Below are 24,683 nucleotides of genomic sequence, written 5' to 3' on the forward strand. Positions count from 1 at the left end.
GTGATTTATTTAGAATTCAAAGCACATTTCACCAGCAATGCTACCACAACATTCTGAAGCGATACACCATCACATCTGGTTTGCGCTATGTCTATAATTTGTTTTTTCAACAGGACAATGATCCAACACACCTTTCACAAATTAACTTTTAACAAAGCACACCTGTTAATTGAAATGCATTCATGAAGCTGGTTGAGAGAATGCCAAGACTGTGCAAAGCTGTCATCAAGGTAAAGGGTGGCTACTTTGAAGAATCTCAAATATAAAATACATTTGGATTTGTTTAACACTTATTTGGTTACTACATGATTCCATATATGTTATTTCATAGTTTTGATGTCTTCACTATTATTCTAAATCTGTAGAAAATAGTCAAAATAAAGAAAAACCCTTGAATGAGTAGGTGTCCAAACTTTTGACTGGTACTGAATATATATTTTTTATTACTGTACACAGGTAGACAGGGGTGGTTTGCCAGTCATTGGGACAACAATCCAACTTGGGATGGGGGAGGTTTTAGCAGATGGAATAGTGGATAACAATTTGAGGTTTACTGAGTAGCAGTGCAAATACCATGGTACAGCTATATGGACACTCAATCATTATGGTACTTTTTAATGGAAAGTTTACAAACATATATTATGATAAATAGAATTGAAACTTGAATCTCGTTATGGTAAATGGTGAAATAAATATAGCCAGTTATAATTGTACTGGCTTAGCAGGTGAGAAAAAAACCTATCAGTATTTACCTGACTAAAAGAGAAGGAATATAATATGTATTGTTAACAGGAAACGCATTCAATAATTTTAGATGAAGTTTCAAGTGATTTTCATTTTGTAAATCTGTTCCCATGTATTCCCATGCATAATATAGAGACGTGATCATATATAAATAATAATAATTAATAATCATTGATTGGATATACACTACAGTGTAGACATTGTTAATGTTGTGAATGACGATTGTACCCGTAAAACACCAGTCTCAATGTCAACAGTGAAGAGGTGACTCCGGGATGCTGGCCTTCTAGGCAGAGTTGCAAAAAAAAGCCATATCACAGACTGGCTAATAAAAATAAAATATTAAGATGGGCAAAAGAACACAGACACTGGACAGAGGAACTCTGCCTAGAAGTCCAGCATCCCGGAGTCACCTCTTCACTGTTGACGTTGAGACTGGTGTTTTGCAGGTACTATTTAATGAACCTGCCAGTTGAGGACTTGTGAGGCGTCTGTTTCTCAAACTAGACACTCTAATGTACTTGTCCTCTTGCTCAGTTGTGCCCTGGGGCCTCCCGCTCCTCTTTCTATTCTGGTTAGATACAGTTTGCACTGGTCTGTGAATGGAGTAGTACACAGCGTTGTACGAGATCTTCAGTTTCTCACATGGAATAGCCTTCATTTCTCAGAACAAGAATAGACTGACCAGTTTCAGGAAAAAGTTATTTATTTCTGGCAATTTTGAGCCTGTAATTGAACCCACAAATGCTGATGCTCCAGATACTCAACTAGTCTCAAGAAGGCCAGTTTTATTGCTTATTTAATAAGGACAACAGTTTTCAGCTGTGATAAAGGGTTTTCTAATGATCAAATAGCCTTTTAAAATGATCAACTTGGATTAGCTAACACAACGTGACATTGGAGTAATGGTTGCTGAGAATGGGCCTCTGTACGCCTATGTTGATATCCCATTACAAATCAGCCGTTTCCAGCTACTATAGTCATTTACAACATTAACAATGTCTACACTGTATTTCTGATCAATTTGATGTTATTTTAATGGACAAAAAAAACGTTGCTTTTCTTTCAATAACAAGGACATTTCTAAGTGACCCCAAACGTTTTGAATGGTAGTGTAAATAGCACTTTTCTACCAACTGAGGTACTCAAAGCATTGTGGGAAACTCACCTCATCCACCATCAATGAGCTGCACCCACCTCAGTGATGCACAGAGACCATTTCTGTGCCAGAACACTCACCACACATCAGCTATCAGGTGGAGAGGTGAGGAGTCATATATGCCAATTAGGAATGAGGGGGATGATTAGGTGGCCATGAGGGACTGTGGCCAGGTTGGGAATTTAGCTATGCCACCGGGGTGAACACCCCTACTCTTACAATAAGCGGCATGGAAATTTGAATGGGCCACAGAGAGTCGGGACACCCATTTTAACGTCCAATCCGAAAGACGGCACCCTACACAGGACAATGTACCCAAATATAATTAAGGTTTGAAATGATTATGTTTTAGTCACATATTTTATCTGTAAAGGCTTTTTGCGGTCAATTTGCAGTCAAAAATTCTGCCCCCCCGATCATCCGCTCAAGAAAAGATTGGCCAACGGCTGAATCTAATTGATGATCCCTGACCTATACGGTCCTGATCTATCCACGCGTCTTTGAAAATGTATCTAATAATTTATCAAGCCTAGAAGCAATACAAGACTCTATTATTATGGTGGGAGATTATAATACTGTTTTAAATACCTCAATGGACCCTAAAGGAAATCACACTACAAACTATCATTACCCTTATGCACTTAAGGAAATCACAAATATCATTGATATATTGGAACAAGTGGATATATGGAGGTTTAAATATCCTGACCTAGTGAGATATACAGTGCATTCGGAAAGTATTCAGAACCCTTGAGACTGGTGACTGGTGTATTGCAGGTACTATTTAATGAAGCTGCCAGTTGAGGACTTGTGAGGCATCTGTTTCTCAAACTAGACACTCTAATGTACTTGTCCTCTTGCTCAGTTGTGCACCGGGGCCTCCCACTTCTCTTTCTATTCTGGTTAGAGCCAGACACTTACAGTGGAACAGAGACACTTACAGGACCACAGACATTTACGGTAACACAGACACAGTGGAGACAGACACTTACAGTGGAACAGAGACACTTACAGGACCACAGACATTTACGGTAACACAGACACAGTGGAGACAGACACTTACAGTGGAACAGAGACACTTACAGGACCACAGACATTTACGGTAACACAGACACAGTGGAGACAGACACTTACAGTGGAACAGAGACACTTACAGGAACACAGACATTTACGGTAACACAGACACAGTGGAGACAGACACTTACAGTGGAACAGAGACACTTACAGGACCACAGACATTTACGGTAACACAGACACAGTGGAGACAGACACTTACAGTGGAACAGAGACACTTACAGGAACACAGACATTTACGGTAACACAGACACAGTGGAGACAGACACTTACAGTGGAACAGAGACACTTACAGGAACACAGACATTTACGGTAACACAGACACAGTGGAGACAGACACTTACAGGACCACAGACATTTACGGTAACACAGACACAGTGGAGACAGACACTTACAGGACCACAGACATTTACGGTAACACAGACACAGTGGAGACAGACACTTACAGTGGAACAGAGACACTTACAGGACCACAGACATTTACGGTAACACAGACACAGTGGAGACAGACACTTACAGGACCACAGACATTTACGGTAACACAGACACAGTGGAGACAGACACTTACAGTGGAACAGAGACACTTACAGGAACACAGACATTTACGGTAACACAGACACGTACAGTAACACAGACACTTACAGAGGAACACATGTGAAGAAAGGAGCTTAGACTGACTAGACTTTAGCTCAAAGAATAACACTGTCTCATTACATGCAGTTGTCCCAGATTTGAACACAGGTACTTACAGTAGAACAACACATGAAGACGATGATGAAGGAGCCAATGACTCCTCCGATGCCGACCATCCAGGTCATCCGCAGGAACAGGATCACCCCGAAGATGTTCTGGATACAGGGGAGGTACACCCCCATCAGGGTCCCCAACTGTGGAGCCTGTAGGGAGGGAGAGAGGAGGTGGACATGGGATCAATGTTACCTAGAAAACCTGAAATGTTGTGAAATTTCCAGTGCACGTTTAATGTGAACACTGAAGTTACAGTTATAACTGTGACCAAGTAGGCTACTGTGGCTATTTGATCATAATGTAGGCCTACCAGAGTGGTCTACCATCAAAAACAATGGAGAAAATGCATCCCATAACATTTTAACATGAAAGTAGCTGTTCTATCATTCTGCCTACAGTAGCAGACAATGTGTGGTGTTCAATGTAGGCCTAAATTCCATGAGACTTTTGAAAAAAAACATGCAGGGCTTGACATTAACCTGTGTATCTACTTGTTCTTCAGACAAGGAGGTGACTGAAAATGTTGTTGTGTTGTTTGATGTAAGAAACCACTTTACAAAATAAAATGCATTATTATTCCCATACTATTATTACAGAGAATCAGACAAATTTGTCTTCCCTCTGCCTGTTGGTGACTTAGCTTATTCAAGCCGGTCTCAAAATACAACACTGCCCCTTTAAGACAAAAAAAAAGCTATTTACCTGACTCGCTTTCAAAGATGTCTAGAATTGTACACATTTTGTGCTCTTGTAGGAAGCAATCACTTCCTTATTGCTGACTATAATTAGGATAATAACTCACTAACTAGCAAAGGATTTGAACAAAATGTGCACAGGTGCAAAATGTGCACATGCAGCTCTCACTCTGATCTGAAAACAAGTACATCTACTCATGACCACAGCTGTAAACACAGTCCAGGTCAACGTAAATGACACAGATCCATATACACTGTATGGCAATAGTCAATTTGCATATAGGCCTACTGCAGCTCTGACTGGTTATGCCACACCTGTCTGTGTAGAGTATGGGCTGAGTCATGATCAATAGAATCCTACTCTGATGCGTTCTGCCTACAACAAAATCGCTTGCATAGTTTGTTTTGTTTTGGTATGTTGCATTGAAATTGGCTAAGATTGCGTTGATTCGATCACAATTGCCACAGTAAATTGAAATGTTGATCGTGTTAACTAACTAGGAAAACTTTACATGGGATGATATTTCTTCTGCGCTCCGCACAGCAGTCCCGGGGAGCTATGCGACAATTACTGCGTGCACATTGCATGGGGTCTTTAATGACTAAGTTAGGGTTAGGGTCTCTAATGACTGGGTATCATGGGGTCTTTAATGACTGGGTATCATGGGGTCTTTAATGACTGGGTATCATGGGGTCTTAATGACTGGGTTAGGGTCTTTAATGACTGGGTATCATGGGGTCTTAATGACTGGGTTAGGGTCTTTAATGACTGGGTATCATGGGGTCTTAATGACTGGGTTAGGGTCTTTAATGACTGGGTATCATGGGGTCTTAATGACTGGGTTAGGGTCTTTAATGACTGGGTATCATGGGGTCTTAATGACTGGGTTAGGGTCTTTAATAACTGGGTATCATGGGGTCTTTAATGACTGGGTTAGGGTCTTTAATAACTGGGTATCATGGGGTGTTCAATGACTGGGTTAGGGCCTTTAATGACTTGGTGTCATGGGGTCTTTAATAACTGGGTATCATGGGGTCTTTAATGACTTGGTTAGGGTCTTTAATGACTGGGTTAGGGTCTCTAATGACTGGGTATCATGGGGTCTTTTATGACTGGGTTAGGATCTCTAATGACTGGGTTAGGGTCTCTAATGACTGGGTTAGGGTCTTCAATGACTGGGTATTATGGGGTCTTTAATGACTGGGTATCAAGGGGTCTTCAATGACTGAGTTAGGGTCTCTAATGACTGGGTTAGGGTATTTAATGACTGGGTATTATGGGGTCTTTAATGACTGGGTATCATGGGGTCTTTAATGACTGGGTTAGGGTCTTTAATAACTGGGTATCATGGGGTGTTCAATGACTGGGTTAGGGCCTTTAATGACTTGGTGTCATGGGGTATTTAATAACTGGGTATCATGGGGTCTTTAATGACTTGGTTAGGGTCTTTAATGACTGGGTATCATGGGGTCTTTAATGACTGGGTTAGGGTCTTTAATAACTGGGTATCATGGGGTCTTTAATGACTGGGTTAGGGTCTTTAATGACTGGGTATTATGGGGTCTTTAATGACTGGGTATTATGGAGTCTTTAATGACTGGGTATTATGGGGTCTTTAATGACTGGTTTAGGGTCTTTCATTTGGTTTAATTTTTACCTTTATTTAACTAGGAAAGTCAGTTAAGAACAAATTCTTATTTACAATGACGGCCTACACCGGCTGTACCCGGACGACGCTGGGCCAATTGTGCGCCGCCATATGGGACTCCCAATGACGGCCGGTTGTGATACAGCCTGGATTCGAACCAAGGTGTCTGTAGTGATGCCGCAAGCACTGTGATGCAGTGCCTTAGACTTAGACCGCTGCGCCACTCGGGCGCCCATGACTTGGTATCATGGGGTCTTTAATGACTGGGTCTTTAATGACTGGGTCTTTAATGACTGGGTCTTTAATGACTGAGTTATCATATGCTTCTGTAACAGAAGTGGATCTGTGAACCACACGACCAGTAACAGTAGCCCAGGATTTCTGGAAAACCTAGGAATTTTGGAAACGTTGGTGCCTATGGGAGAGACTAAGAATTTGAATGAATATTTTGGATTTACCAACATCCAGTAACTGGAGAACATTTTGGGTGATTTTATCAAGTGTTCTGCGCATTCTGAGACCAAATTGCCATTTTTCAATATGTACATGATGAGAAAAATGACTTTGTTTGAGATCTGTGCTGGGGCACATAGCAGTCAATTTGCCTGGCCTTATCAACTGTCATAGCCCTTTACGTTCATCCCCATTTACGTTTATGGGTTGAAAATGGCAGATTTGGGCACTGATAAGGGCATAAATTGGAACGCAGTGGCTGTACAACAACATGCTATAAATGACGTCAGAGCTCTGGCTCTGCCCTTCACAGCGCTGTATGGGTTTTGACTGACAGCTGTTCTGAACTTCAGCACCGCACGCAACAAGAAGTTGCCGCCATCCCTCCCACTAATTGGTCAACTTTTGCAAATGTTTTGTTATCTGAGTGAGGGAAATGCTGTAAATTAAGAGGAGTCGATGTATTTTGAAAGATGATATGTTGAGGATTATGATAAATACCCCTTTAATTAAAAAAAAATGTTTCACTTTTATTTAACGAGGTAGGCCAGTTGAGAACAAGTTCTCATTTACAACTGTGACCTGGCCAAGATAAAGCAAAGCAGTGCAACACAAACAACAACACAGAGTTACACATGGGATAAACAAACCTACAGTCAATTACACAATAGAAAAATCTATATACAGTGTGTGCAAATGAAGTAAGGAGGTAAGGCAATAAATAGGCCAATAGTGGCGAAGTAATTACAATTTAGCAATTTACACTGGAGTGATGTATGTGCAGATGAGGATGTGCAAGTAGAAATACTAGTGTGCAAAAGAGCAGAAAAACCAAAACAAATATGGGGATGAGGTAGGTAGTTGGTTGGATGGGCTATTTACAGATGGGCTGTGTACAGCTGCAGCGATCGGTAAGCTACTCCAACTCCAACTTCAGTGATATTTGCCATTTGTTCCAGTCATTGGCAGCAGAGAACTGGAAGGAAAGGCGGTCAAAGAAGGTGTTGGCTTTGGGGGTGACCAGTGAAATATACCTGCTGTAGCGCGTGCTACGGTTGGGTGTTGCTATGGTGACCAATGAGCTGAGATAAGGCAGAGCTTTACTTAGCAAAGACTTAGATGGATGACCTGGACCATAGATGACCTGGAGCCAGTGGGTTTGGCGACTAATATGTAGAGAGGACCAGCCAACGAGAGGTCGCAGTGGTGGGTAGTATATGGGGCTTTGGTGACAAAACGGATGGCACTGTGATAGACTGCATCCAATTTGCTGAGTAGAGTGTTGGAGGCTATTTTGCAAATGACATCACCAAAGTCAAGGCTCCGTAGGATAGTCAGTTTTACGAGGGTATGTTTGGCAGCATGAGTGAAGGATGCTTTGTTTTCAAAATAGGAAGCCGATTGTAGATTTAACTTTGGATTGGAGATGCTTAATGTGAGTCTGGAAGGAGAGTTCACAGTCTAACCAGACACCTAGGTATTTGTAGTTGTCCACATATTCTAAGTCAGAACTGTCTAGAGTAGTGATGCTAGTCGGGCAGGCGGGTGCAGGCAGCGATCGGTTGAAGAGCATGCATTTAGTTTTACTAACATTTAAGAGCATTTGGAGGCCACAGAAGGAGTGTTGTATGGCGTTGAAGCTTGTTTGGAAGTTTGTTAACACAGTGTCCAAAGAAGGGCCAGATGTTTACAGAATGTATACATGTCATACAAGCAAGCCAAATGTGCACTTCACATTTCCATATCATAAAACTCATATTGAATACAGTCAAAGTTTATGGTCATTATGTCTGATGTACAGTTACGAGATGACATGATGTCATACCCTGGGTTGTTCTGAACAGAATGAGCCGATTTTTGTCTATTGTGAAGATCATTCGCCGTGGAACACGCACCTGGGTGCACTCATGACTCCTTTCTATGCGCTCCAAACATTACAATTGGTTTCTCTGAATTGCCCTGTGAAAGCCTAACACTGTAAGACCATATTTTATAATTTAGCTAGTCATGTTGGAAATAGAACAAGCTTTCAAATGATGCCCACCTGACCCAGATTGTGATTTATAATAGGATGTTTTTGGTTTGCGTAAACAACAACAGTAATTGTGTGATGGCGGGGATGCAGGGTTGTGTTCCATACAAAACAAGTACAAGTGTGCTTGCTCTAGTTCCTCAACGGCACAGCTAGGAGAGCTCAAAAAAGCACGTTATAGTTGAAGACTGTTCTTTGAGTCATTAAAGTGCATTGAAATTACTTAGGAACTGTGTACACTTTGGAGAGGTGTGTGGTCACTTAAACCCTTGTCATTTTTCTGTCTTATGTTGCACCTACCCAACGTTTTCCAGGAATATTCTTATCATGTTACTGAATGTATCCAGAGTATTTTCTGATTTCTATATCAACAAATGTGGTGAAAAGTACAGTAAATGTAAAACGCACATAAAATCAAGTGTAATGTTTGGATTCAGTCTTGTGTCTGGTCAACTATTGTGTCCTCAACGTTGGTCTAATCATTTTCCAATTTTCCCATCTCCAAACAGTTCCCTTTCATTTGCTACCTTGCTTATACATATGCTTTTCACATTTCTTCTGTAAGAAACATTTCAATTTAGCCGTATCCATATACGCCAATTCCCACGAGTCTAAGGGTTAAGTAGACTGGAACTGTGGCCATTTTTAAAAATGGAAAACGTGGTCTTGGCGCATAGAATTAAAAAAGTATTGTCAGATATTATTCATCCTAATCAGACAGGTTTTTTACATGGACGATACATTGGAGATAATATAATAAGACAAGTACTGGAAACAATAGAATTCTATGAAATATCGGGGACACCAGGCCTGGATTTCATAGCTGATTTTGAAAAGGCTTTTGATAAAGTTCGACTGGAGTTTATATATAAATGCCTAGAATATTTACATTTTGGGGAATCTCTTATAAAATGGGTTAAAATGATGTATAGTAACCCTAGGTGTAAAATAGTAAATAATGGCTACATCTCAGAACGTTTTAAACTATCTAGAGGAGTAAAACAAGGTTGTCCACTATCGGCATATCTATTTATTATTGCCATTGAAATGTTAGCTGTTAAAATTAGATCAAACAATAATATTAAGGGATTAGAAATCCGTGGCTTAAAAACTAAGGTGTCATTGTACACTGATGATTCATCTTTTCTATTAAAACCACAATTAGAATCTCTCCACAGCCTCATAGAGGATCTAGATACCTTTGCTATCCTCTCTGGATTAAAACCAAATTAGTTAATCAATTAATAATATAATCATTATTAATATAATCATAATCTGTCATTGTCAACAAAGGGTATGTAACAGAGTATTAAGATAAACTTTTGTTATTGACCAAATACTTATTTTCCACCATCATTTGCAAATAAATTCATTAAAAATCCTACAATGTGATTTTCTGGATTTTTTTTCATCTATTTTTGTCTGTCATAGTTGAAGTGTACCTATGATGAAAATTACAGGCCTCTCTCGTCTTTTTAAGTGGGAGAACTTGCACAATTGGTGGCTGACTAAATACTTTTTGCCCCACTGTAGGTATGTGTATGTATATATGTGTATATGTATGCATGTGTGTATGTATATGGATATATATTTACCCAAAAAATAAATGGGGGATTGGAAATGATGCAGGCAATTACATTGATGGAAGCAATATTCTTTTCGCAATATTAAGCTGATCCACCCCTTAGGAAAAAAAAAATGAAAAAAATAAACATTTCAATTTATCCCTATCCATATACGTCAATTCCCACGAGTCTAAGGGTGAAGTAGAACAGAACTGTGGCCATTTTTCTAAATGAAAAACGTGGTCTGTACGTCATCTTCATTATCCACAATCTTTGCCCATAGGAGGAAAGCAGGAAGTAGGTCTGTTCTAGTGATTCTATTTCTATGGTGATATCACTGCCAGTCTGATGAGTATGATCGATGAGGATGTGAAGAGGACTTTATTAAGGAATGTCGCCATCTAATATGAAGCTGGAAGTGATGACAGAAACGTTGATACTTTACAGAGAGTTTTATTCCTAACTGCAATTCAGAGAGTTTTACAGGCCTGGGAGTCACTGATTAATGCGAAAGAGCATTCCTGGGGCTTGAAGTGGCAGCAGCTGCTGAGTGGAGAAACTAGACTTTGTAATTAAATCATCTTCTGAAAAAAAAGGTGTCCTGACGAATGCCTGACATTAAATGAATATTAAGGTCTAACGTGATGTAGTTTGATTTGAGAAGCTGGGCTTCAAATAGTAATAAGAGCCTGTTTTGGAGAGTTGACAAGTCACACAAACATAATTATATTCAAATTTATGCAAGAAACAACAGGCCAAGTGCACATGCAGAGTTCAAATTAGAAAAAGCTCATCACTTGTGAAATGCTGATGAAACTCGCTGTGTAGACAGACTGGAGTAGAAATGGAATGATAAACCAAAAATGATAGACACCAACCATGATCACATCGCAGGCATTTTGCTGACGTCGTTCATTAAAATAATTAGAGAAATGTGTGAAGTTTGAAATGAAATGTGATTATTAATGAGACAATTGAGGGCTACAACCATCAAACTAGCTAGTAGTAGTTTAAAGGATAATAAAAAAACTAAAAAAACAATGTTATTAACATATCCTTCTATTTATTGTTATCACATTAATTCAAGCAATTTATTGCGATATGATTGTTTCTGCCGTACGTCCAGCTCTAGAATGGGGTAATCCTGAATGGTTCATCTGGGCCAAATCCTTATTTTGGATTCAAGCGTGTGCCTCAAGTAGGATTCAGTCCCATATGTTTTGTTGAACCTCTTCTTCTAGCCTGGTTCCCCCTCTCTCTATTTTGTCCCTAAGAGTAGCTGCTGCCGTGGCTAATCGGGATCCCTAATAAATACAAATACTGTCCTTAGGGATCACAGGAAGTGAAGCTGCTGCCGTGGCTAATCGGGATCCCTAATAAATACAAATACTGTCCTTAGGGATCACAGGAAGTGAAGCTGCTGCCGTGGCTAATCGGGATCCCTAATAAATACAAATACTGTCCTTAGGGATCACAGGAAGTGAAGCTGACACTAGCTGACCAGTTTATGTCAATTTCTTATATTTTCTTATCAAACAGTTCACCTAACAACATTTCACCTAACATCTATTGTCTATTTGTTGATTTATATTCAGACAGTTCACCTAACAACAGTTCACCTAACAATAGTTCACCTAACATCTATTATCTATTTGTTGATTTTTAATCAGACGGTTCACCTAACAACAGTTCACCAAACAACTATGATCTATTTGTTGGTTTTTAATCAGACAGTTCACCTAACACCTATTGTCTATTTGTTAGTTTTTAATCAGACAGTTCACCTAACACCTATTGTCTATTTGTTAGTTTTTAATCAGACAGTTCACCTATTGTCTATTTGTTGGTTTTTAATCAGACGGTTCACCTAACACCAGCTCACCTAACATCTATTGTCTATTTGTTGGTTTTTAATCAGACGGTTCACCTAACAACAGCTCACCTAACATCTATTGTCTATTTGTTGGTTTTTAATCAGACAGTTCACTTAACACCTATTATCTATTTGTTGGTTTTAATCAGACAGTTCACCTAACAACTATTATCTATTTGTTGGTTTTTAATCAGACAGTTCACCTAACAACTATTATCTATTTGTTGGTTTTTAATCAGACAGTTCACCTAACAACTATTATCTATTTATCGATTTTTAATCAGACAGTTCACCTAACAACTATTATCTATTTATCGATTTTTAATCAGACAGTTCACCTAACATCTATTGTCTATTTGTTGGTTTTTAATCAGACAGTTCACCTAACATCTATTGTCTATTTGTTGGTTTTTAATCAGACAGTTCACTTAACACCTATTGTCTATTTTTTGGTTTTAAATCAGACAGTTCTCCTATTATCTATTTGTTGGTTTTAATCAGTTCACCTAACATCTATTCTTTGAACTCCTCTTTTGCATCACCAAGCTACACCACAGGGATGTTTAGCACTGGGAATTGAATTCACCTTTAATCACAGATCAAAACCTCAGGCTGTCTATGGGAGCGGGGAAGAACAAACATCGTCCATCTTTGTAATCTCTCTCCATATGGTAATGCCTCCCGCTGTTTGCCTGTTGTCAGGGTTATGCAAATGAGAGAGGCGCTGTGGCTGTGGCCTTCAGTGTGCGGGGAAAGGGTGTTAATCACTGTCAGCGAGGCAAGAACCTCAATAAAGTTACTTTTTTAATATTCTAAATTCAAACTCCAAAGTTCCCTACCACTTACTTAGAGATTGCTGTTGAATTTATGTCAAGACTTTTAAGAGAAATGGTTACTCGGTTTTGTGATTAACATAGTTGTCGTGCCTTCAACATTACCTCCCTCAAATGTTATAATTAGCATAGTCTAGGCTGCATTCCATTTCACCAATAGAACATTTACAGTAATAGCTCCAATTACTAGATCAATACAGTTTGCATGGTAACTAGTGATTTCAATTCAGAAGCAGTGGTACTGTATTATGTCATGTTATTATATATTAGGTTGAATTATCATGAGCTTAATGGATGGCAGACAGACAGTAAGTGTGTTCTGTAGCCTGAGAATGGACAAAATTCCACAAGATTCAGAAGACAAAAGGAATAGCAAAACAAAAAGGAGGTGTCTAAATGAGTTGACATTGAGCAACAGCCACAGCAGATGGGACGCTTGCTTCTATTGAATGAATATACTCCCTATGGGGGCGGGGGGAACCAAAGCCTCTGTTTATATAGAGCTCCACTTCCATTCTCAGTCAATTGGCATTTCCTTCCTGGACCAGGAGTACAATACAATCTCAGACTCCTAGAATCTGTAGAACTAGTGAGGCCCAATAAAATATTGTCTGGTAGCCAGCGGCGTGATTTCCCTCGAGACCGTGTGAGCTGAAATAGCCGAGAGTGGCGAGAGCAGCAACAGCATAACCGCTACAGGTTGGTGCAGCGGCGGTGAGGAGAGACAGCTGCCCCATGGCCCCCTGGGATACGCAGTCAGCCCAGTTCTATCTGGCTCAGGTGCGGTGGTCCCACAGCATGCTCCACCCCCCTCGGAACAGCTGCTTCAGGACCAGCTCACCACTTAGTTTACTACCCAGGTGCCCCATCTCCACGCCACCCCTTACCCAGTCACCCCCACAATAGACCCTCCGCCACCACAGCCACCTGAGACCACTCACAGGCCCCTTATTCTCCACAGACACTAACACTCTAGAGGCTGATGGGGATTCTTTCCAAATGCACCCTTCGTGGCCTGGGAGGCCTGGAGTGGTTTAGCTGTTAGCGTTGCTGCCTTCAGAGCACATATCGGTGTGTGTTGGAATCTGTCCCACTTCTAACACAGAGCTTTTGACTTTCCTGCCTCTCTCCAATATAGAATAAGTATGTTAGGAGGGGGACTGCCCCCTTCCTTTTGTCCTACCTTCGTCCTACCGTCCTACCTCCTGTCCTCCCTTCCTTCATACTAGACGCAGAGAAATGAAAATGGTATCCACTGAGACGGCACTTGTGAAGGTGGTAAATGACATTTTAATGGCATCGGACCGAGGCTCTGCATCTGTCCTCGTGCTCCTAGACCTTAGTGCTGCTTTTGATACCATCGATCACCACATTCTTTTGGAGAGATTGGAAACCCAAATTGGTCTACACGGACATGTTCTGGCCTGGTTTAGATCTTATCTGTCGGAAAGATATCAGTTTGTCTCTGTGAATGGTTTGTCCTCTGACAAATCAACTGTAAATTTTGATGTTCCTCAAGGTTCCGTTTTAGGACCACTATTGTTTTCACTATATATTTTACCTCTTGGGGATGTTATTTGAAAACATAATGTTAACTTTCACTGCTATGCGGATGACACACCTGTACATTTCAATGAAACATGGTGAAGTCCCAAAATCGCCCTCGCTAGAAGCATGTGTTTCAGACATAAGGAAGTGGATGGCTGCAAACTTTCTACTATTAAACTCGGACAAAACAGAGATGCTTGTTCTAGGTCCCAAGAAACAAAGAGATCTTCTGTTGAATCTGACAATTAATCTTAATGGTTGTACAGTCGTCTCAAATAAAACTGTGAAGGACCTCGGCGTTACTCTGGACCCTGATCTCTCTTTTGAAGAACATATCAAGACCATTTCGAGGACAGCTTTTTTCCATCTACGTAACATTGCAAAAATCAGAAACATTCTGTCCAAAAATGATGCAGAAAAATTAATCCATGCTTTTGTCACTTCTAGATTAGACTACTGCAATGCTCTACTTTCCGGCTACCCGGATAAAGCACTAAATAAACTTCAGTTAGTGCTAAATACGGCTGCTAGAATCCTGACTAGAACCAAAAAATGTGATCATATTACTCCAGTGCTAGCCTCTCTACACTGGCTTCCTGTCAAAGCAAGGGCTGATATCAAGGTTTTACTGCTAACCTACAAAGCATTACATGGGCTTGCTCCTACCTATCTCTCTGATTTGGTCCTGCCGTACATACCTACACGTACGCTACGGTCACAAGACGCAGGCCTCCTAATTGTCCCTAGAATTTCTAAGCAAACAGCTGGAGGCAGGGCTTTCTCCTTTAGAGCTCCATTTTTATGGAACGGTCTGCCTACCCATGTCAGAGACGCAAACTCGGTCTCAACCTTTAAGTCTTTACTGAAGACTCATCTCTTCAGTGGGTCATATGATTGAGTGTAGTCTGGCCCAGGGGTGGGAAGGTGAACGGAAAGGCTCTGGAGCAACGAACCGCCCTTGCTGTCTCTGCCTGGCCGGTTCCCCTCTTTCCACTGGGATTCTCTGCCTCTTACCCTATTACAGGGGCTGAGTCACTGGCTTGCTGGGGCTCTCTCATGCCGTCCCTGGAGGGGGTGCGTCACCTGAGTGGGTTGATTCACTGTTGTGGTCATCCTGTCTGGGTTGCCCCCCCCCCCCCGTCATCCTGTCTGGGTTGCCCCCCCCCCCCCCCCTTGGGTTGTGCCGTGGCGGAGATCTTTGTGGGATATACTCAGCCTTGTCTCAGGATGGTAAGTTGGTGGTTGAAGATATCCCTCTAGTGGTGTGGGGGCTGTGCTTTGGCAAAGTGGGTGGGGTTATATCCTTCCTGTTTGGCCCTGTCTGGGGGTGTCCTCGGATGGGGCCACAGTGTCTCCTGACCCCTCCTGTCTCAGCCTCCAGTATTTATGCTGCAGTAGTTTATGTGTCGGGGGGCTAGGGTCAGTTTGTTATATCTGGAGTACTTCTCCTGTCCCATTCGGTGTCCTGTGTGAATCTAAGTGTGCGTTCTCTAATTCTCTCCTTCTCTCTTTCTTTCTCTCTCTCGGAGGACCTGAGCCCTAGGACCATGCCCCAGGACTACCTGGCATGATGACTCCTTGCTGTCCCCAGTCCACCTGGCCATGCTGCTGCTCCAGTTTCAACTGTTCTGCCTTACTATTATTCGACCATGCTGGTCATTTATGAACATTTGAACATCTTGGCCATGTTCTGTTATAATCTCCACCCGGCACAGCCAGAAGAGGACTGGCCACCCCACATAGCCTGGTTCCTCTCTAGGTTTCTTCCTAGGTTTTGGCCTTTCTAGGGAGTTTTTCCTAGCCACCGTGCTTCTACATCTGCATTGCTTGCTGTTTGGGGTTTTAGGCTGGGTTTCTGTACAGCACTTTGAGATATCAGCTGATGTACGAAGGGCTATATAAATAAATTTGATTTGATTTGATGTGATTTGACACCGGGGAAAGAGATAAAGGGCTTCATCTGACCCTGGGGAAGGAGATAAAGGACTTCATCTGACTATGGGGAAGGAGATAAAGGGCTTCATCTGACTCTGGGGAAGGAGATAAAGGGCTTCATCTGACTCTGGGGAAGGAGATAAAGGGCTTCATCTGACTCTGGGGAAGGAGATAAAGGGCTTCATCTGACTCTGGGGAAGGAGATAAAGGACTTCATCTGACTATGGGGAAGGAGATAAAGCGCTTCATCTGACTCTGGGGAAGGAGATAAAAGGACTTTATCTGACTCTGGGGAAGGAGATATAGGGCTTCATCTGACTCTGGGGAAGGAGATAAAGGACTTAATTGCCCAAATCCCAAAGTATCCCTTTAAGTGGTGTGTCATGTAGGGTGTAGGCAGTTTAAGAGGATCTACAGGGGACAGGCACAGCCTTTTCCTGGTTTTGGATGGGGAGAAATAGGAAGTAGGAAAGGAGAAGGGAGAAGAACAGGATAAAGAAAGCTGGGGGTATAAATTACTGTAGGATTGAAGCGATAATATAGATACACACGGCGAGGCATGACTTAACGTGACCACAACCCGGAGTGGGGTACAGCCATAGGGTACACCCAATACTCCCATGTTAAATTGCCTACCTTACTCATAACAACGTCACAATTATTAGCCAAAGAGCCTGACTTTCTTCAGCTAGCTAGCTAACCCTGCTTTTATAGCTAAGATGCCGAAAAGTTGTTGCGTACTATTTTGTTTGAACAATAGTAGGAGAAAACACCACCAAATTAGGTTTTATGAACTGGCTACTTTGAGCCATTTGGTAGGGTAGTCTCCGGCAAGTTGAAAGGTCATATAGGCAAGCCAACAAGAATAAACATTTCTAATTACCTAGACTGTTCAAGGGCAGGAAAAGACTCAAATAAAATGTTTTTCGTCACGTGCTTCGTAAACGACATGTGTACACTAACAGTGTTCCTCTTGTCCAGGTGAGAAAGGGCCGTGTGGAGAGCAACAGAAATACCATCATCTGCAATCTGCATCATTGGAGTAGTATGTGAATTGGAGTGGATCCAGGGTGTCTGGGAGGATGGTGTTGATGTGAGCCATGACCTGCCTTTCAAAGTATTTCATAGCTATAGATGTGAGTGCTACGAGGCGATAAGTCATTTAGACAGGTTACCTTAGCGTTCTTGGGCACAGGGACCAAGATGGTCTGCTTGAAGCATGTAGGTCAGGGTTCCCCAAGTGGCAGTGATTTGTATTTGGCTCCCCAAATTGTTGGACATAAAAGACATCAGCAAATCATCTCCAAGTGCTTTTAATTTTGTAAATCTGTTCCAAAGTATTCTCACACCTAGTAGAGAGATAATATGTGATCGTATATAAATGTAAGCAAGCAAGGTCTGAAATTATAATATTTTTGTCAATTATTATATCTGTTTAGGCTTCTTATGGTCAATTATGGTCCAGCCCTCTGACCATCCACACAATAAAAAATCATCCCGCGGCTGAATCTAGTTGATGATCCCTGATGTAGGTATTACAGACTGGGTCAGGGAGAGATTGAAAATATTAGTGAAGTCACTAGACGGCAGCGCATGCTCAGAGTACGTATCCTGGTAATCCGTTTGGCCCTGAGACCTGTTTAAAGGTCTTACATCGGCTACGGAGAGCATGATCACACAGTTGTCCGAAACAGCTCTCATGCATGGTTCAGTGTTGCTTGCCTCGAGGCGAGCATAGAAGGCATTTAGCTCATCTGGTATGCTCGTGTCACTGGGCAGCTTGGGGTTGGGTTTCCCTTTTGTAATCTGTGATAGTGTGCAAGCCCTGCTGTCACAGCCGACAAGCATCAGAGCCAGTGTAGTAGGATTCAATCTTAGTCCTGTATTGATGCTTTGCCTGTGTGATGGTTTGTCGGCGGACGTAGCGGGAATTCTTATAAGCATCCGGATTGGTGTCAGGCTCTTTGAAAGCGGCATCTCTAGCCTTTAGTTGAGTACGAATGTTGCCCGTAATCCATGGCTTCTGGTTAGGATATGTACGTACAGTTAATGTGGGGAAGACAATGTCGATGCACTTAATGAAGCCGTTGACCAACGTGGTAAACTCATTAATGCTATCGGATAAATCCTGCAACGTATTCCAGTGTGCGCTAGCAAAACATTCCTGTAGCTTAGCAAGAGCTTCATCTGACCACTTCAGTATTGAGCGCGTCACTAGTACTTCCTGTTGGAGTTTTTGCTTGTAAGCAGGAATCAGGAGGACAGAGTTATGGTGAGATTTCCCAAATGGAGGGCGAGGGAGAGCTTTGTATGCATTTCTGTGTGTGGAGTAAAGGTGATCTAGAGTTGTTTTGCCTCTAGTTGCACACAAGACGTTGCTGGTAGAAATGAGGGAAAATGGATTTATTTTTTCCTGTATTAAAATCAACGACCACTAGGAGCTACGCCTCTGGTTGAGCATTTTCTTGTTTGTTTATAGCCTTATAGCCTTATACAGCTCATGGGAGTATCAGGAGTACCCTACGACTGTACCCTACTCGGGGGCATGGTTACGTTAGGCCGCTCCTCACAGATGCTGGCCGAGCGAACACAGATGTGGTACCTCGACTTCTAAAGCAAAAAAATTGGTTGAGGTGAAAGGAGAGGTGTGTGAAGACATGGGATGGGGAATGGGGAACGGTGGGGGGGGCTAGGAGTTTGTAATGCCGTCTTCACGCTCTGTCGACCAGACAGGAACTGACAGGGCTAATGTGTTTCAGCTCAGGTGAATTATTAAAGAGGAGGAGAGAGAGAGGAAAGAAGGCATCATATAACTCTCTCCGAATGTCTGCCCACGGATATGGATTAACCTGCGGCATGTTGGTGTGTGTGTGTTTGTTGTTGTGGGAGCGGAGAGACAGAGAGGTAGGGGAACGAGGAGAGAGAAAGACAGAGAGGTAGGAGAGAGGAGGAAGAGAGGGAGAAGAAAGAGACAGAGAGGTAGGAGAGAGGAGGAAGAGAGAGAGAGGTAGGAGAGAGGAGGAAGAGAGAGAGGTAGGAGAGAGGAGGAAGAGAGAGAGAGGTAGGAGAGAGGAGGAAGAGAGAGAGGTAGGAGAGAGGAGGAAGAAAGAGAGAGGTAGGAGAGAGGAGGAAGAGAGAGAGGGAGAGAGAAGGAAGAGAGAGAGGGGGAGAGGTAGGGGAAGGAGGAGAGAGAGGAGGAAGAGAGAGAGGTCGGAGAGAGGAGGAGGAAGAGAGAGAGAGAGTTAGGGGAAGGAGGAGAGAGAGGAAGAAGAGAGAGAGAGGTATGGGAAGGAGGAGAGAGAGGAGGAGGGAGTGGGGCGAGGAGAGGAAATGTTTGTTCGTGTGTAGTTAAGATGTGTATGTGTATATGAGTGTGTGAGAGAGAAATAGAGAGAAAGAAGGGAGGTGAGAGAAATGGGGAAGGAGGAGGTGTTTGTTTATGGGTGGTAAAGGTGCCTGCCTATGTCTATATGTGCATATGTGTGATTTAGCCAATTATCTAGGCTGAACATTCAGTGCTGCAGGCCTGCAGCAACACCATCCTATTTATTCCTTACCTACTGGACATTCACATGGGACTAAATGCTTAATAAACGGACATTCCTGTTTGCTGGAATATTATGATGCTGCCTTAAGAAATCCATGAAGTCTGTTTGGTTTTAACCACACTTTCAGTTTGCTAAGTAGGGGCACACGTAAGCTTTGAGTTCTCTGCTCGACTATCAATACTGACAAACTGCAGACGCAACTGTAGTATAATACAAAGCAACATTACTCAAGATACAAACTTCGCAAGGCTAACCACCGTGAATACTAATGTCAGACTGGGGCTTCTAATGAGAGAGAGAAGAGGCATCGTAAAACACATGACATGGAAGAGAAAAACACATTAGAGACTGGAACACTTTTCAACACACCGTTTTAATTCTTCCCAATAGAAACTCAGACAGGAAAAGACTCCCATAGATCGGCAGAACAGTTTCCTTCTTAACCCCGACAACCTCCAGACTGTTCCCTGATGTTGCATGGTATGAAAACCCTCTAATCTCTCTTTTCACACTGCGCCGTACGAAATGCTCTGGCTGCCATACTCCAGCAGCTGCTGATGAAGCTGAGAGAGAGAGAGGAAAGAGGAGAGGAGAGAGAAAGGGATCGCTGTCGGAATGATGAAATGCCATCGGCTGCGTTAATGAAAAGCCTCTCGTGGTGATGGGGAGATTGCCTTTGGAATGGGCTGCTGATTGGAGAAGCAGCTGCTTGGCGTAGCGAGCAGGTTAATTAAGTATCAAAGGGCTGGGGAAGGCGACACGAGAATGATTAGCCCCTTCCGCCTGGCGACATCGAGGAGTACTGAATCCAATATATAGAGGGAAAAGTAGCAAGGACCTTACAGAGAGACAGGTGACGTCCAGGGAGAAGGGGACCTTACAGATGGACAGGTGACGTCCAGGGAGAAGGGGACCTTACAGAGAGACAGGTGACTTCCAGGGAGAAGGGGACCTTACAGAGAGACAGGTGACTTCCAGGGAGAAGGGGACCTTACAGAGAAACAGGTGACGTCCAGGGAGAAGGGGACCTTACAGAGACAGGTGACTTCCAGGGAGAAGGGGACCTTACAGAGAGATAGGTGACGTCCAGGGAGAAGGGGACCTTACAGAGAGACAGGTGACTTCCAGGGAGAAGGGGACCTTACAGAGAGACAGGTGAAGTCCAGGGCGAAGGGGACCTTACAGAGAGACAGGTGACCTTACAGAGGGACAGGTGACGTCCAGGGAGAAGGGGACCTTACAGAGAGACAGGTGACGTCCAGGGAGAAGGGGACCTTACAGAGAGACAGGTGACGTCCAGGGAGAAGGGGACCTTACAGAGGGACAGGTGACTTCCAGGGAGAAGGGGACCTTACAGAGAGACAGGTGACGTCCAGGGAGAAGGGGACCTTACAGAGAGACAGGTGACGTCCAGGGAGAAGGGGACCTTACAGAGGGACAGGTGACGTCCAGGGAGAAGGGGACCTTACAGAGGGACAGGTGACTTCCAGGGAGAAGGGGACCTTACAGAGGGACAGGTGACGTCCAGGGAGAAGGGGACCTTACAGAGGGACAGGTGACTTCCAGGGAGAAGGGGACCTTACAGAGAGACAGGGGACCTTACAGAGGGACAGGTGACTTCCAGGGAGAAGGGGACCTTACAGAGAGACAGGGGACCTTACAGAGGGACAGGTGACTTCCAGGGAGAAGGGGACCTTACAGAGGGACAGGTGACGTCCAGGGAGAAGGGGACCTTACAGAGGGACAGGTGACGTCCAGGGAGAAGGGGACCTTACAGAGAGACAGGTGACGTCCAGGGAGAAGGGGACCTTACAGAGGGACAGGTGACGTCCAGGGAGAAGGGGACCTTACAGAGGGACAGGTGACTTCCAGGGAGAAGGGGACTTTACAGAGAGACAGGGGACCTTACAGAGGGACAGGTGACTTCCAGGGAGAAGGGGAACTTACAGAGGGACAGGTGACGTCCAGGGAGAAGGGGACCTTACAGAGGGACAGGTGACGTCCAGGGAGAAGGGGACCTTACAGAGAGACAGGTGACATCCAGGGAGAAGGGGACCTTACAGAGGGACAGGTGACTTCCAGGGAGAAGGGGACCTTACAGAGGGACAGGTGACGTCCAGGGAGAAGGGGACCTTACAGAGGGACAGGTGACTTCCAGGGAGAAGGGGACCTTACAGAGGGACAGGTGACGTCCAGGGAGAAGGGGACCTTACAGAGAGACAGGTGACTTCCAGGGAGAAGGGGACCTTACAGAGGGACAGGTGACATCCTGGGAGAAGGGGACCTTACAGAGAGACAGGTGAAGTCCAGGGAGAAGGGGACCTTACAGAGGGACAGGTGCCATCCAGGGAGAAGGGGACCTTACAGAGGGACAGGTGACATCCAGGGAGAAGGGGACCTTACAGAGAGACAGGTGACCTTACAGAGGGACAGGTGACGTCCAGGGAGAAGGGGACCTTACAGAGAGACAGGTGACGTCCAGGGAGAAGGGGACCTTACAGAGAGACAGGTGACGTCCAGGGAGAAGGGGACCTTACAGAGGGACAGGTGACTTCCAGGGAGAAGGGGACCTTACAGAGGGACAGGTGGCATCCAGGGAGAAGGGGACTTTACAGAGAGACAGGTGACTTCCAGGGAGAAGGGGACCTTACAGAGGGACAGGTGGCATCCAGGGAGAAGGGGACCTTACAGAGGGACAGGTGACTTCCAGGGAGAAGGGGACCTTACAGAGGGACAGGTGACGTCCAGGGAGAAGGGGACCTTACAGACGGACAGGTGACTTCCAGGGAGAAGGGGACCTTACAGAGGGACAGGTGACTTCCAGGGAGAAGGGGACCTTACAGAGAGACAGGGGACCTTACAGAGGGACAGGTGACTTCCAGGGAGAAGGGGACCTTACAGAGAGACAGGGGACCTTACAGAGGGACAGGTGACTTCCAGGGAGAAGGGGACCTTACAGAGAGACAGGGGACCTTACAGAGGGACAGGTGACTTCCAGGGAGAAGGGGACCTTACAGAGGGACAGGTGACATCCTGGGAGAAGGGGACCTTACAGAGAGACAGGTGACGTCCAGGGAGAAGGGGACCTTACAGAGGACAGACGTCCAGGGAGGGACAGGTGACATCCAGGGAGAAGGGGACCTTACAGAGGGACAGGTGACTTCCAGGGAGAAGGGGACCTACAGAGGGACAGGTACAGAGAGACAGGTGACCTTACAGAGGGACAGGTGACTTCCAGGGAGAAGGGGACCTACAGAGGGACAGGTACAGAGAGGGACAGGTGACTTCCAGGGAGAAGGGGACCTTACAGAGAGACAGGTGACATCCAGGGAGAAGGGGACCTTACAGAGGGACAGGTGACTTCCAGGGAGAAGGGGACCTTACAGAGGGACAGGTGGCATCCAGGGAGAAGGGGACCTTACAGAGAGACAGGTGACTTCCAGGGAGAAGGGGACCTTACAGAGGGACAGGTGGCATCCTGGGAGAAGGGGACCTTACAGAGGGACAGGTGACTTCCAGGGAGAAAGGGGACCTTACAGAGGGACAGGTGACATGCAGGGAGAAGGGGACCTTACAGAGGGACAGGTGACTTCCAGGGAGAAGGGGACCTTACAGAGAGACAGGTGACGTCCAGGGAGAAGCGGACCTTACAGAGGGACAGGTGACTTCCAGGGAGAAGGGGACCTTACAGAGGGACAGGTGACTTCCATGGAGAAGGGGACCTTACAGAGGGACAGGTGACTTCCAGGGAGAAGGGGACCTTACAGAGGGACAGGTGACGTCCAGGGAGAAGGGGACCTTACAGAGGGACAGGTGACATCCAGGGAGAAGGGGACCTTACAGAGAGACAGGTGACATCCAGGGAGAAGGGGACCTTACAGAGGGACAGGTGACTTCCAGGGAGAAGGGGACCTTACAGAGGGACAGGTGACATCCAGGGAGAAGGGGACCTTACAGAGGGACAGGTGACTTCCAGGGAGAAGGGGACCTTACAGAGGGACAGGTGACTTCCAGGGAGAAGGGGACAGAGGGACAGGTGACTTCCAGGGAGAAGGGGACCTTACAGAGGGAGACAGGTGACATCCAGGGAGAAGGGGACCTTACAGAGGGACAGGTGACATCCAGGGAGAAGGGGACCTTACAGAGGGACAGGTGACATCCAGGGAGAAGGGGACCTTACAGAGGGACAGGTGACGTCCAGGGAGAAGGGGACCTTACAGACAGGTGACATCCAGGTACAGAGGGACAGGTGACATCCAGGGAGAAGGGGACCTTACAGAGGGACAGGTGACTCCAGGGAGAAGGGGACCCAGGGAGTGACTTCCAGGGGACCTTACAGAGGGACAGGTGACATCCAGGGAGAAGGGGACCTTACAGAGGGACAGGTGACGTCCAGGGAGAAGGGGACCTTACAGAGAGACAGGTGACATCCAGGGAGAAGGGGACCTTACAGAGGGACAGGTGACTTCCAGGGAGAAGGGGACCTTACAGAGGGACAGGTGACATCCAGGGAGAAGGGGACCTTACAGAGGGACAGGTGACTTCCAGGGAGAAGGGGACCTTACAGAGGGACAGGTGACTTCCAGGGAGAAGGGGACCTTACAGAGGGACAGGTGACTTCCAGGGAGAAGGGGACCTTACAGAGGGACAGGTGACTTCCAGGGAGAAGGGGACCTTACAGAGAGACAGGTGAAGTCCAGGGAGAAGGGGACCTTACAGAGGGACAGGTGACTTCCAGGGAGAAAGGACTGAAAGAAGGAGGAAGGTAAACAGGGAGACTGGAAAAAGAACCAAGAATGATATGTGGAAAGAAACCAAAGCAGAAATA

General features: G+C 44.7%; 1 protein-coding gene across 1 annotated transcript in view; it reads right to left on the reverse strand.

The window, feature by feature from the left end:
* Positions 1–24,683, reverse strand: part of slc12a5a (solute carrier family 12 member 5a) — a 112,751-nt gene that overhangs the window by 80,472 nt on the left and 7,596 nt on the right. Inside the window, exon 4 of the mRNA XM_065021935.1 lies at positions 3,727–3,873. Within this exon, the coding sequence (XP_064878007.1) occupies positions 3,727–3,873 (147 nt within the window). The remainder of the gene's footprint in view (positions 1–3,726; positions 3,874–24,683) is intronic.

The sequence above is a fragment of the Oncorhynchus nerka genome, linkage group LG2, assembly GCF_034236695.1.
Source record: "Oncorhynchus nerka isolate Pitt River linkage group LG2, Oner_Uvic_2.0, whole genome shotgun sequence".
In the NCBI taxonomy this organism is placed as follows: domain Eukaryota; kingdom Metazoa; phylum Chordata; class Actinopteri; order Salmoniformes; family Salmonidae; genus Oncorhynchus; species Oncorhynchus nerka.